Below are 15818 nucleotides of genomic sequence, written 5' to 3'. Positions count from 1 at the left end.
TACCCTTATGGTGCATAGTTTGGTTTTAAACCATAAAAGTCATATAAATCTGATTACTGAAGGGGTAAGGTCCCAAAAACCTCATAAAAAGGATTTGAGACCATACCACAATCCGGCCTTTCAACCTCTTAACCTTGCGCGGCCGCGCATTGGTCTTACAAAAGGGAGAAAGTAATCAACAATTTATAGTCGTGCGCCCAAAGGAAAGCATAAAATCCTTGCGCCTTCTTCCATTAGCAAAGGATTAAAATCCTGAAGATCAATACTTCCGCCCAAATATCCAAACTTGGATATTATTTTGCCCAGACTTGGGATTTATACATCTGTGTCCACACAGTAAGGTGTCACACTAGATTACAGCAGTAATCTTCTAGAAAGAATATGATCGTGCACCACCCAGACGGTTATAACCGTCTGGACACGTGTCATTACCACATGCATCCCTAAAACCACAACAAAGGCATGCAATTGGGGAATGACCTCCAATTAATCACTTTCCACGTGTCAACCCCCCAGCCATAGATCAAACCACGATCCGTGTGCATTCACATCGGATCGAGACAAATTAACGTAAAATCAAAGAACTTAACGGAGGAAAATGTAACCGCTACGACGTTAGCATCTTCCGTCATCTTTTCAATAACAGGTTTTCCCTCCCAAACTCCCGGTTATAAGTACGAGAACTGTTCAGGTATAAACTCAGATCACACTCACTTCTCAAATACTATCTCTTCTCCATTACCAATACTTATTCTCACACCGGAGTCGGGTCAAGGAGAGAACCCTCTTCTCCCCTTGGCGAGGCTAACGGTGCTCTTTTTTGCAAAACCACCGGAAAAGAAGTTCGGTAGCAACTGAATCAACCGAGAGAGAGCTAACCCTTTTATGCGGATTCAAACCCCCTAGATATTTCGGTTCCGACCATTTATCTAGTGTTTCTTCATTGGCGCCCACCATTTTCTCAGTTTTCTAGTTTCTACCTCGTTTCGATTCAGTTCATTCCATTTTTCTGTTTTTGCACATGGCAGAAAATTCGTCATCTCACCGGCAACCTGGTCCTCGACCAAACGTCGGAAACAATTTACTAGTAGAAGGGATTTTTGAAGAGGCCTCAGACGATAATGAGGTTCAATCCAATCGAGCAAATGATCCTGTTACTCCAGGAATGTTACCAGCAAATCCCGCTCAATCAATTTTACCACCAGGAGAAACTCCGATATCATGGTATGTCCGGTCCCAAGGGGCATTAAATGCAGTATACACACAGTTGTGTGCTCAAACTGCTCCCGTGACCAACCACGAAGGCCGGGATCTAGAGCTCATGCTTCCCAGCGAGAAGAATCAACTTATGATGGTACAGGCAGCTACCAGAGACAACACCATGATGAACCACACCCTCGTCGAAGGCAATCGGTTCATGATAGATTGGGTTCCCAATGGGACACTCACACTGATGAGTCCGATCAAACATATCGTTTGAGTGCAAACACTAGCATATTCAACAGACTGCAGCCAAACTATAACAAATGCAGGCCTCGAGCGGTTTATAACCCAGAGGCAGAGCATAATTATGACTTAGTTTACCGCCCTGCAGAAGCAGCGGAAAACTCGAAGTTCATACTGGAGATAGCTCTGGCTCCATTGGAGAGGGCAAAATTACCATCTAACGTTGGGAAATTCAATGGGTTAACTGACCCCGATGATCATCTGAGAGTATTCACCAGCGCAGGGTTGGTTGGCGGTTGGACTCTTCCGCTATGGTGTCATTTGTTTGTACAAACATTAACCGGCCCAGCGCGAATCTGGTTTGATAACCTACCGACAGGACAGATCGAGTCATGGAAAGATCTGCGTCAAAAGTTTCTAACACACTTCAGCCAACAAAGGTGTTCCATGCGTGATACATCCGACGTCATGAACATCTGGCGCCGCGATGACGAGAATCTGGAGGATTTTATCACCAGGTACAATAAAGAAGTGTTGGAGATTGGTGGTGTTCATGAACAACTAATCCGTGCTCAGTTTAAGTACGCGGTTAGATGTGACGACATGGTCAAAGTATTATCTGGAACAGAGGGCCTTCCCAAGAGTTGGGAAAAGATAATGGCGGCGGCCAAGGTTTATGCGCAGACTGAGAAAAACCTTACTACAAACAGGCCACCACCACCACACAACAGGCCCACAGACTTAAGCGCAACCGGTGAGAGAAGGTTCAAAAAATCCTGGCGCGATTCATCAGGAAGCCGTTCCTCTGAAGATGCCCGCACAACAATCAACAAGCTCTCTGCACAAAGAGAGAACAAGCACGAAAATAGGGAGAGGCAGTGGACTCCCCTAACAAAGACCCCGGTGGAGGTTCTGAGTACTGAGGACTACCAGTTCAAACCTCCGATTCCGATAAAGAGTAAACGTGGTCAAGACCCGGCGCAATACTGCGAATATCATAAAGACAACGAGCACACCACGAATAACTGCATATCCCTGCGCACGGAAATAGAGAAAGCCCTCAAAAATGGAGAACTTACGCATTTACTCCAAAATATGCGCAAGGAGATTAAGCAGATTACCCGGGGAGAAGAAAACTCAAGCAAACGGGCCAAAACTTAAAGGACTCTATAGGTTTTCCGCAGAAAAGACATGACTTATCAAATGCGGCGGAACTATCAGGGGGTAAGTTAAGTTCCATTTAATTATTAAAAAAACTTTGTAACGCCTCCGAGCTTTATCCATGAATAAAATTACAAAGTTTCTATTATTTTTGTGTTTACAAAGTGAATGCAATTTATTTTTAGTAAGCGCAAAAACATTTATGGTAGTATAAAACAAGCTCTATGCGCGGTCAGTGATCACGTCACAAACGACCATAAACTCACACATGAGCTTCATACCAACTTCATTCGCCTTACTCAAGTAAAAGAAATTGTACTCATGCAAAATATTGTAAAGTCATTTAACAAAACAAATAGAAACACACTATCTTCAGCGTACAAATACGCCCTAAAGAGCTTCAAACACAGCAGTGTTTCGAATTCTTGCGCAACAGCGCACTAACAAAACAAGGATCTACATCCCACAAAAAACAAATTGTTCAAAACAATTACATCCTACTCTAAATCTTCACCCTCATCCGGAAAGATTTCTTTAAGTTGCGCCACGTAATCATCCGATTGCAGCGCCACATTTATCAACTCCATAACTGGAAGTTGCAAATTATTAAACTCTGTCTTCAGGGAAGCAAGCGCAGCGGCAGTATTTACGCCAAAGGTAGCAGACTTGCTATCACTCCAGTTAACCTTCAGCGCGCTGTTCACATGTTGGGAACATTCCGTGTAACCTTGCGCGTACCCATCTCGCCATGCAGCAACCACCAAATTAGCAACAGTTTTATCCAGTTCTTCAGAGTTTAACACAGATTCAGCAACCTATGAAATCAAGCGAAAATAAGCATAAAAAAAGCGCATATATGACTTCGCAACAAAAAAGGGAAAAGGAACTTACACAAGCAATCCCGCGATCCTTCAACCAGGCCATATCATTCTTTAAAGGCTCAAGCTCGCTTTCCGCTGTAACCCGCGCCGTTTCTGAAATTTCCAGTTTCTCTTCAACCTCAGTCAAACGGCGGGAGGTTTCAGTATTTTCGGAATGCGCAAGCTCCAGGTCCTTCTTCAATTGTTCCTGGTCAGAAACCAAAGCAGTAAGTTCCTCTAGTTCTTTATCTCTAATGGCAAGAGTGGTTAAAGCTTGTACCTCCCGTTGCTCACTTCGTTCCCTATGAGAACGCGACTCCGCCAGCGCAGCTTCTGCATCAGCTTTCTCCTTCTTCAATTTTTCTACCTCCGCATCCTGATTCTTTAGTTTTTCAACCTCAGCCTTGAGGTTATTAATAATATTGCGAAGGTTTGCTTTCTCAGCATTGTCTTTTTCGCAAATCTTCCTCCAATTTTTACGTTCCTCGGAAAGGAGAGCAGCTTCAGCTTCCGCCTTTCTTTTCCAACCAGCAACAGACCATTCCTCAGTCTTGCGCTCAGCCTCAAACTTGGCTTAATCATCTTTTAATTTAGCCATCAATTGAGCCAGACGTCTCTCATCTTTGGCAAATTTCTTCCGAGACGTCATAAAGGATTCCTGCTCCTTATGCATGCTATACCACTCACGTACTATGCGGTGAGTGGTAGAGACATGAGAAGCAGTTTCTGCACAATAAGACTGGTAGGTCTGCTCGTAAGATCGACCTTCCTGAAATTTAACCTCCCCAGGTGGAAGTATCCCTTGCAACCAATCTTGGCACACACGCCAATCCGCGAAAGTATCACCTCTCTTCAAATTCCAAACGGGGGCATGAGGGTCAGCAGCATCCTTCTCCGTATAGGTCCGATAGTAATAATCTCCCAAGGTTTCCTCTGGGCGGATCGGAGAATGTTTACTAATACCAGCAGACGAATCTTCCCCCTCAACTGTCACCTTCTCAACATGCTCCGGCATAGTATCAGAAGGTTTAGGGGAAGAAGTAGAAGTGTTCTCAGTTGTCTCTTTCCCCAAATCTTGAACAACCACCTCAGGGGTTGGGGGATTATCAGCATCATTCACCACACCTGGGTCAACACCAGCAGGCTTCTCAGCTTCAACAGTCTTCTCCACACCATCGTCTGCAACCTCTATAGGTTTCAGCTGATCAGCTACAGAAGCATGTGGAGGGGTAGAGGGAAGTTCTTCATTTTCCACAGATTGCAGTTCTGTGGGAGTAGGAGCAACAGCAACCTCTGGGAAAATAAAAATCTGTAAGGATCTAATCCGCATAAAGAAAACAAGGAAAGACGCCACTTACCAGGAACAGATTCCGTAACAAAGGCATCAAGATTTCCTTTCCTAGTAATTTTCTTCCTCTGAACCTTTTTAGGAGGTTGACCCTCCGCGTCAGTATCAGTTTGTTTCCTTTTGCTTGCTCCCCTTTGCACCAAATGCTCAGGGTTAGATTCCAAATCAATCGGATCCTCTGGGTTAGATGGAGGAATGTCAGCAGAGTCTTTTGGTTCTGGTTTCGGTCGCCTAATAGTAACTGCAGGCGCAAGACCCTCCAAAGTATCAGAAACCACCACATAATCACACCAGTTGTCAGAAGAATGGCGCATACCGTTCTTCTCCCCAACATTTTTAGCTTTAGAAGATTGAGTCTTCTCAGCATCACTCTTTTTCGGCGCAACATTACTAGTCGTCGCGCGTCTTTTCTTTTCAGGGCCTATGCCCAAATTTGACAACTCACCTATAAAGCGCAAAGAACAATTCACTCAAACGCGCAATGATAAGTAAACAAACAAACAGTATGCACAATCTTACCTACACCAGCAGCAGGCTGTTCAGACAAATCCGCATCCCGCGGAAGAACAAAATTTCCACAATGCGGTGGTACCAAAGCTCTTCTTCTGGTTTTTTCTTGATTGTACCCATTCGACCGCCTTCCCTCTTAAAGGCAACGACATACAGAGAAACAACTACATTTGAATAAAGCAGCGGGTCAAAAAAAAAAAAGAGAGGGGAAGAATCCCAAACTTACTATGACCACCCTCCGTATATACAGGTTTGTCGTCACGCTCCATCTTCCAGTTTAAACTCATGCCGGCTCCAACAAGAGCTTTCTCCGGCAACACAATATTAGGCACATCTTTCAAATCTTGATACCAGTTCTCACTAACGGGGGTCTGAAGGGTTTCAATCGGAACATCATCCTTCCCCCTTAGAACCATCTTCATCGGAATCACTCCAGCCTTGATGAAGAAAAATTTTTGCTTCCAATCATGGAAAGATTTCGGGGGATGCAGTAAAATTTTCTTAGCAGAAACCCTCTAAACGAACGAATAGAACCCTTGGGTACAATGCATCTGATGAAAAACCCTAAATCGGGGGATGGTTGGTTCAACATACATCGTCCGACACACGAATTCAAAATGTCGAACCCTAACCATACCAATAGGGTGAAGCTGGGAGATATGCAGGTTGTAAAACTCAAGGATTTCAAGAAAAAATCTAGTGACAGGCAAGCGAAAATTACCATCACAGAAAAAAATCCCAAAAGAGGGTAATATACCCAGCCGGAGCATCTGTCGCCGTTTGCCCCTCTTCAGGGTACAGAGCACCCCAGCTTTCTGGAAACTTGAAATTCTGAACTAAACCATCAAAAGACGCTCTAGACCACTTCAACGGTGGAAGTTCAGTCGACATCTCTTCAGCAAGACCTTCTTGATGTTCTCCGGTTGACATAAGAAAGGGAACAGTGGATTTTCTTTTAAATAAAGAAGGGGGAAAATTTCAACAAAACAATAATTACACAAGAGAGGTTACCCAAACGTTATATATACTTATCGCAATAAATAGCATCGGTAACCATCACAGCGACTGTTCCGGGTATCACAGTTCCCCAAACAACAGAAAAAAGAACACACACGCGTTTATACGCGCACGTGTAAGACACGGACAGTAAAAAACAACTGACAATGACAGGTTGTCAAATCAATTTACTACACCAGCCTCGTTGAAAGTCGAAGATTTTCCATAAAAAATCTTTACAAAAAATTCAATCTTCTCACAGAAGATTTCTTATTTTTTCGCGCCCAATAACATTTCTCTCTCTTAAGTCCAATGCTCCACTTATTTGCATAAGTACAACACTAGACTGGGGGGACTTGAAGGGGTAAGGTCCCAAAAACCTCATAAAAAGGATTTGAGACTATACCACAATCCGGCCTTTCAACCTCTTAACCTTGCGCGGCCGCGCATTGGTCTTACAAAAGGGAGAAAGTAATCAACAATTTATAGTCGCGCGCCCAAAGGAAAGCATAAAATCCTTGCGCCTTCTTCCATTAGCAAAGGATTAAAATCCTGAAGATCAATACTTCCGCCCAAATATCCAAACTTGGATATTATTTTGCCCAGACTTGGGATTTATACATCTGTGTCCACACAGTAAGGTGTCACACTAGATTACAGCAGTAATCTTCTAGAAAGAATATGATCGTGCACCACCCAGACGGTTATAACCGTCTGGACACGTGTCATTACCACATGCATCCCTAAAACCACAACAAAGGCTTGCAATTGGGGAATGACCTCCAATTAATCACTTTCCACGTGGCAACCCCCCAGCCATAGATCAAACCACGATCCGTGTGCATTCACATCGGATCGAGACAACTTAACGTAAAATCAAAGAACTTAACTGAGGAAAATGTAACCGCTACGACGTTAGCATCTTCCGTCATCTTTTCAATAACAGGTTTTCCCTCCCAAACTCCCGGTTATAAGTACGAGAACTGTTCAGGTATAAACTCAGATCACACTCACTTCTCAAATACTATCTCTTCTCTATTACCAATACTTATTCTCACACCGGAGTCGGGTCAAGGAGAGAACCCTCTTCTCCCCTTGGCGAGGCTAACGGTGCTCTTTTTTGCAGAACCACCGGAAAAGAAGTTCGGTAGCAACTGAATCAACCGAGAGAGAGCTAACCCTTTTATGCGGATTCAAACCCCCTAGATATTTCGGTTCCGACCATTTATCTAGTGTTTCTTCAATTACCTACTGATGTTACAACATAATTAAAATGTTTTGGCATATTGAACTTGTTTTTGGCTCATCCGATCACCCGATACCGCCTATGCGCGTACGATTAAGCTTATGTAACTAGTTTACGTAAGTTTACCGAAACGGGTCAAATCTTTTCATTTTCTTTCAACTTCCAGAATGTAAATAAGTTTACCCATATTATACAAGTCCTAGTACTTGTGAGGGTTTAAACGACATTCTATCCGGTCATCGCTTAATCTAGCGTATCGTACTGTTTTCATTAATTTAGGTTAACCGGTCCTAGTCTATGACTTGAATAAGACCCGTTAACATTCTAATTGGTTATTATACCACTCATTCTAGACTAAGGCATTCCAGTAGATTGCAACTAAGCTTAGTTAATTGATTACGGTTGTGCTTATTATTATTATCTTGCATTGTAAGATTTATTAAGCCAGGTAAATACTCTTAACCTATTTTCTCTATACGGGCTTGGGATACGGTAAATTATTATCGCTTGGTCGGATATGGGATCATATGTCGGATTTTGACTAGAAAATCCGTATAACCCGTTTTAATATGTTTTGCTTGAGAACTTAAACATTGGGGATTAATACGATTGTGTCCTGGATATTCTCGGCTCATTTAATTGCAAATGGCCACGACTTAATCACGGAGTGTAGGCATACACCTAACAGATGCTAATGCTATTGTAAAATATTTTCTACCCATATTGGGGATACCCTTTATGGGTTAAAGTGACGTTTCGGTTAATCATGTTATCGGTTTCTGTACCGGGCCCCATATGTATTGACAAGCATGTAAAACTGTATACAAGATAATTATTATTGTCCCAAGTTATTTATAAAATTACATGTGCCTTTGTGCACTTAAAACAATTTTGAAATATTTTCAAAATGTGTCGGTTATTTGTATTTACCAGTGTAAACTGACGTATTTTCAAAAGATTAAGTGACAGGTTGCAAGGTTACAAAATAAGCTGAAAGTGCCCGGTAATGCTTAAGAGGAATTTGCAACTCCTTGCATAAGAAGCCTATTAGTCTGTTATTTCATTTTGTAAATTTACGATCCGCCTATGGATCTTTTATTACAATCAGTCTGTATAAGACTTCCGCTGTGCTATTTGTGTATTTGATATCAATCTAGTCACGTATACCATCTGGGCCCACCGGGTGATATAAAATACAAGGGTGTGAAAATTACCAAACTACTACTTATCTCCTAGCTAAGTGGTGGTGGAAGTTTAAAGAAAATCAATATTCTTTTTGGGTTGGGGTGATCCGAGCCATCCATTGGAACAAGGGGTCGCGTTCGTTTCACTTTAATAGGCGAATTGCTTGCGGGTATATGGAAAGATATTGGTTCGGTAGATAAATGTTTGTCGCTTATTAACTTGTCGCTTCGTGGCAATTTAATGGGGGTGGTCGGTTCTGGAAATAACATCCGTTTTTGGATGGATAATTGGCTTGATATTGGACCTCTTAAAGATATTTTTAAAGAACTTTTCAAAGTTGCTAGAAATAAAGAAGCCACTGTTTCGGATTACTGGGATGGGGCCACGCAAACTTTATGGAGGTGGAGTTGGGGATAATGGGATTGTTAGAATTTGGATTTTGGATGGGGTACAAGCCCAACAATTGGGCTCTTTAAAACAGATTAATGAAATCACAGAAATACTATCAAATGACATTAACGAAAGATAAGTTACAATACAATCCAATTCACAACAACAAATATCAAACAATATGAAAATGATAGTTGGGGTTAGCGGCGAAACTAGTCTAAAAATTTAGGGGTATCCCAATTTTTTATTTTTTATACCAGGGGTATCCTTTGTATAACAGAGACAAAGTTGAGAGGTATTTTTACACTACGAAAACGGAGTTAATGGGTATTTTTACATCACGGAGACGAGGTTGAGTGATATCCCGTGGTACCCCTACTAACATTCTAAGTCCGCCCCTGTTGTAATTGGTGACCCAATAACAAAAATAAAACCTCTAAAAACACCTAACATTTAAAGATCACAAGTTCAAATCCCACAACTAAAAGAAAAAACAAACAATATGAATTAAGTACGTAACTTTTCAAAAAGTTAAATTCATAAAATGTGTAGTTTAATTGAGTAGAGGTACACAAAACAAAAACCGGGTATTTAAACCGAACCAAAACCGTTTTGGCAACCGGTTTGGATCATAACTGTCTAAGAAGCGGGTTTTTAGTCCCAACCGAAATCGTCGTTGGAAACTTCTAGCGCTTCCTCATTTACAAATTACCAATCATCATTCTCCTTTCTCCATCCTAAAAATCAATCATATTCTCTGTGTAGCCTCCAATTTTACACTGTTTAATCAAATCATGGCGACTGCATCAGGTACATTTTCTATTTAATTAATTAATCTCCTCAAATATATTTCATTTTACGTGAAACTGTTTAATTCAATGCTGTTCTTGTTCTGATGATTCCTTTATGCTACAGTTGTGCCTTTGCAATGTTTATAAATGCCTTTTGTTATTCAGATTAGGGTTTTCTTACATATAAACTTCATACGAACACTTTTTTACCAGAACTACATGAGGCGCACCTTCGTTCCCCTGATGCATTTTCCTCAGCGCCTTGCGCTCCTCAGGCGCGTTATTCTATGTTCAAGGAGTTGACATTTTCTGTAGTGATCCTAGTCTGTTGTAATTTGATGCTTGGTTTTTAAAAGCACCAGTGATGAAGCTTGAGATTTCTGACGGGAGGTCGAAAACGTATATACCCACCGGGGAGTCGAAAACGTATATACCCAAAAATTTCTATATGAAAGCTACATACATAACACTACTGAGTGAAAAGTTCGGGGGTCCCCCCTCTAACCTTCGCCCCTGAAAAGCACGCAACAGGAGTCCGTAATGCGCTGATGAGATCGCACCGGCTGCAGTGATGCAATTCGATTCAATGATGTGGTCTGATGCGACACATTATGCAGTTGACCAATATCTGAACAAGTTAGACCATTGGTTGTGCAATGGGTTGAAGTATATGAACAAATTAGACCATCGATTGAACAAATATGACCAGAGATGATGAGAATATATTATATTTTAGTGTTTAAAAGTTAACAATATAAAATACTATTCATAAATAAATTTTTATTACATTGTGAGTAATCAACGCCTCACTCACATAAGTGGCACGCATTGCGCATCACGCATCGGCTTTTGAGATCAAAACGAATCGGAGTCCCACACAATTTTTAACACCAAAATATGATGGTTGGGAAGAATTGTGATTCGCAACATCTTTGCCTTACTCATGGAGTGCAGTTGAGTTATGTTGAAAAGAATACGGTATCCCGTTGTTGCATATGGCACAAGATGTCAATACAAGCCTTTTGATCACCCTGTTATATTCTTTTATAATGTTACCTCGGAAAATTGTACCGTCTTCCTTTTTCCAGTTTATTGACGATGTACATTGTATCTGTTTTTATTTCAGTGGCGTTCAAATCCCGAGAGGATCACCGGAAGCAGATGGAACTAGAAGAAGCACGAAAAGCTGGACTTGCACCTGCTGAGGTTGACGAAGATGGAAAGGAAATCAATCCACATATTCCTCAGTATATGTCATCTGCTCCTTGGTATCTTAATGCAGAGAGACCGGTAGGTTATTATTATTATTATTATTATTATTATTATTATTATTATTATTATTATTATTATTATTATTATTATTATTATTATATATTTATATGCATTTTTCTTCGTACACCTCGGTGAGATCAGATTATTGAAACTTTTGCTTCTTACAGAGTTTAAAACATCAAAGGAAATGGAAATCAGACCCAAATTATACAAAATCATGGTATGACAGAGGTGCAAAAATATTCCAGGCTGACAAGTATAGAAAGGGTGCATGTGAAAAGTAAGGAAATTGTCTTTTAACTAGTAATTTTACCCGTTGCGCATTGCGGCGGCGTCGAAACGTAAAATAACTCCAATTTATACCGTCTAATGAAAACATATTATATTTGACCCGACTCGTTTCCGAAAAAAATTACGTCAAAACGTAAACCAATTGGAAACGTACATAAAAATCATGAAAACGTATTACATTTGACCTGATTTATTTCCGAAAAAATTACTTTGAAACGTAAACATCTCGAATTTATCCCGACACGTATATGGATTTAAGCACGTACGAAAATAGTGCTTTTATAAGTTAAATAATGGGAAACTTGAAACTTTAAAAACTCGTAACGCTCAAAGTGACATTTGGAAATAGCAATATTGTATATAATTATTACAGTTGTGGAGCCATGACACACACAGCGAAGACATGCATGGAGAGGCCACGAAAGCTAGGGGCAAAATGGACAAGTAAAAATATCGCACCGGACGAGAAAATAGAGACTATTGAGCTAGATTACGACGGGAAAAGGGATAGGTGGAATGGATACGATGCTGCATCATACGCTCATGTAATTGAAAGATACGAAGCTAGAGATGAAGCTAGAAAAAAGTACTTGAAAGAACAGCAGCTTAAGAAGCTAGAAGAGAAGAACAAAAGCGAAAATGCAGACAGTGATGATGAGGACAACGAAGATGCTTTAAAGGTGGATGAAGCCAAAGTTGATGAAAGTAAGCAGATGGATTTTGCAAAAGTTGAGAAACGTGTGCGTACTACCGGTGGTGGCAGCACGGGAACTGTTAGGTGGGTCCCACTCCTCATCCTTTAAATAGTTATTATTGTATGTTTATCAAATAAACATCGTCTATGTATAGGAACCTGCGTATTCGAGAAGATACAGCAAAATATCTGCTTAATCTTGATGTCAATTCCGCTCACTATGATCCTAAAACTCGATCCATGCGTGAGGATCCGCTTCCAGATATGGACCCAAATGAAAAGTTCTACGCTGTGAGTTGCCTTGATAGTATTATTAGGCGCCTGTAAATGAATCGAACGTTCATGAACTGTTCTGCGAGACGTTCGTTTACTTAAATAAACGAATGAACATGGACACACGCTTTGTTCGTTCATATATGTTCGTGAGCGTTTGTTTATGTTCATTCATTTATGTTCGTTTATTTACGCTCGTTTATGTTCGTTTATTTAATAAATACATAAGTAGTTATATCCATATAAATATAAACATTAAACGGGATTTCTAACTACTCATATAATAAATTACTAACTACTAATTAGTAATTGGGCTTTATCGTAATAAAAAATGGGCTTTTGAATTTAAGTAATCACTAATTTATATAAAAAAACTACATTATATTCGTTTATCTTTGGTAAATTATGTTCATTTGTGTTCATTAGGTTTATTAAATTATGTTCATATAGGTTTTTTTTGTTTATGTTCGTTTACGTTCGTGAACTGTTAGTTTAGGTTTTAAACGAACCGACATAAACGAACCCAAACATGCTCATTTTCTTAATGAACGAACATGAAAAAAAATGTGTTCGATATGTTCGTGTTCGGGTAAAGTTAAATGAACAAACACGAACATACCCACGTTCATGTTCATTCGGTTCATTTACAGGCCTAAGTATTATGTTGCAGGATTATATGTATTAAATCAATATATCTTACGAAAAATGTATGTATTATCATTGTAGGGTGATAATCAGAACAGAATAAGCGGTCAAGCGTTGGAGTTCAAGCAGCTAAATATACACGCATGGGAAGCATTTGAAAAAGGGAACGATGTGCACATGCAAGCCGCTCCATCTCAAGCAGAATTATTGTACAAAAACTACAAAATTAATAAAGAAAAACTCAAGTCCAAAGTGAAAGAAACTGTTCTCGAAAAGTACGGCAATGCGGCTAGTGAAGAACCTCTTCCAAGGGAACTTCTACTGGGACAAAGTGAAAGAGAAGTCGAATACGACCGTGCTGGTAGGATCATAAAGGGCCAGGTTCGTTTTAAAACTTCCGTTTTTTTATATGTAGGATTATTTGAAATATAGATACGGGTGACGGGTCTGTGGTTTTGCAGGAAATGGCGCTACCGAGGAGCAAATATGAAGAAGATGTATACATTAATAATCATACAGCGGTTTGGGGCTCATGGTGGAAGGATCATCAGTGGGGATACAAATGCTGCAAACAGTTGGTTAGGAACAGTTACTGTACAGGTGCTGCGGGAATAGAAGCCGCTGAAGCTGCAGCAGATCTAATGAAGGCCAACATTGCTCGTAAAGAGGCTTCTGAAGGTTCGGTTTTTTTACTTTCATGCATGTGTTTGTACTTCTTTTTTTATATAGTTAGAGGGGTAATTATTACGATTAACTACTGAATGGGTCATGCGGGTCCTCTTTTATTTTGTAAGGGTCAAATGGGCCAAATCATAAAGATTTAGCGAGAAAGGAAACAGATCAATTTGGTTGAAATTCATCTGCTTATGATTTGATTTGGCTTCACAGATGTTATTGCCTCAGCCGAAGAGAAGCAGCTTGCGACATGGGGAACCGAAATACCTGACGACTTAGTTTTGGACCAAGCAAAACTTGCTGAAGCACTTAAAAAGGTGAGCTCTATAATCACTATGCTCTTAATTATTCCTATTTTTTTACATCACTCACTCCCTAAATGTGCAAGCATGAGGAAGTTCTTATAGTCGCCTTCGCTCGTTAATAGTTTTTATCATTCGGGTGCCATTATAAGGAACTGAACGGTCAAGGACAGCTACATTTACCATCTACAAATAATAAGAGTAGCTGGCTAGTAAGCAAATGGCCAAAATGCCCTTGGGTTTATCTCTTACATCCGAGTTAAATCGACTTTAACGAAATTGAACTGAACCTCATTGGAAGTGATTGTATGTGGTTGGTTTGGTAACTTAACACGCTTTCTAACAACAGAAATTGTTGCATTTGTTAGACATGAAAAGCTAATTTCTTATGATTAAATCTTTAGCAAGTTATTCGAACTGATACCGTTCGATTTCTATTGAACTGTATAGGAGGACAAGAGAAGGAAAGAAGAAAAAGACGAAAGGAAACGCAAATACAATGTCAAGTGGAATGATGAGGTTTGTGTGACAAAAGAATTACTTTGTTGTTAAATAATTTATTGAGGCCGGTTAACGTACAAAATGGCTTAAAACGTACGATGCGTACGCGATGCATTATCAACATGCGAAATCTAGTAACTAACATGCGAATTTGGGTATCAACATGCGAAATCTAGTAAACTAACATGCGAATTTGGGTTTAAATCACAACATGCGACTTTTAAATACAACATGCGAAATTGTATTTGTTTTGAACATGCGAATTTTAGTTTTTTGAACGTGCGAACTTTCGTTTTTATAACATGCGATATTTCTTCTACGGGCTTATAACATGCGAACTTGCCATCGCGTACGCAACGTACATTAAGGCATTTGTACGATACGTTTTTCATAATTTATTTTTGTGATTTTTTGAACTCCTTAATTATTATAAATTTTCTAAAAAGAGGGGGTGAATTAGGATTTGTGGGCGGGGCTGCCTTTTTTCACCACACTAAATACTACTCGTTTTAACTTGAACCAGTTTTGACCCTTTACCCAACCTGCCACCATTTTGTACCCGTTTTTAACTTGAACCAGTTTTGACCCGTTACCCAACCCACCCATTATTACATCAGGGTGGGCCCCCTGTTTCACCGCACAGGCGCACACTAATCGTTACACACTTTTAACATGAACAATTGATGACTTGTTCCCCAACCCACCCATTTTTCAACTTATAATATCACACATGAGGGTTGGCTCATGCAATGGAAGCTAAGTGCTTGAACGTTTAAACATTATGCGATTTCAGGTGACAGCTGAAGACATGGAAGCATATAGGATGAAGAAAGTTCATCATGATGACCCAATGAAAGACTTCCTAAACTAAGTTGTGTCCAGAATGTATAATTATGCAGTTCTTGTCGTTGTAAGTACTTCGATTGAATTCTAGCTTCTTTGACAGTCGACGAGACATAATGAACACCTCTCGTTAATCATTATGGCTAGACTGGTCACTGGGTGCCACGACGATAAGTGACTTTTATATGTTTGGTGTGGTTTTTGGGTAATCTGTTGACATTTCACCTAGCCTTTTTGTTAAAAAACGGTTAGCGAGTTTATGAAGTGGTTATTCGAGTCCTTGCAAGCATGTGGATCGTAGGGTGAAAGGCATCATGGATTGACTCTCACATGTTGAAACGACCACATGTTTGCATACCAAAGTCATTATTTTGTGGAAGAATTTTTAA

At 40.1% G+C, this 15818-nt stretch overlaps 1 protein-coding gene across 2 annotated transcripts; it reads left to right on the top strand.

Moving 5' to 3' along the window:
* The first annotated feature begins 9704 nt into the window (after nucleotides 1-9704).
* LOC110941397 (pre-mRNA-splicing factor SLU7) lies at nucleotides 9705-15657 on the top strand. Of its 2 annotated transcripts, XM_022183029.2 has the most exons (10): nucleotides 9705-9952; nucleotides 11060-11223; nucleotides 11373-11485; nucleotides 11870-12274; nucleotides 12346-12481; nucleotides 13190-13489; nucleotides 13570-13786; nucleotides 13997-14100; nucleotides 14536-14604; nucleotides 15380-15657. In XM_022183029.2, exons 1-10 carry the CDS (start codon nucleotides 9937-9939, stop codon nucleotides 15455-15457), a joined length of 1602 nt encoding a protein of 533 aa, XP_022038721.1. In that variant the 5' UTR covers nucleotides 9705-9936; the 3' UTR covers nucleotides 15458-15657. The 2 variants fall into 2 exon arrangements, with proteins under 2 accessions (XP_022038721.1, XP_022038722.1); XM_022183030.2 differs by lacking the exons at nucleotides 9705-9952; nucleotides 11060-11223 and having other exon boundaries at nucleotides 11372-11485; nucleotides 11893-12274.
* Nucleotides 15658-15818: the final 161 nt, after the last annotated feature.

Source organism: Helianthus annuus, chromosome 5 (genome assembly GCF_002127325.2).
Source record: "Helianthus annuus cultivar XRQ/B chromosome 5, HanXRQr2.0-SUNRISE, whole genome shotgun sequence".
NCBI classification, from domain to species: Eukaryota; Viridiplantae; Streptophyta; class Magnoliopsida; order Asterales; family Asteraceae; genus Helianthus; species Helianthus annuus.
Note: the sequence above shows the minus strand (reverse complement) of the source record. Positions and strands in the feature narration are given on the sequence as shown.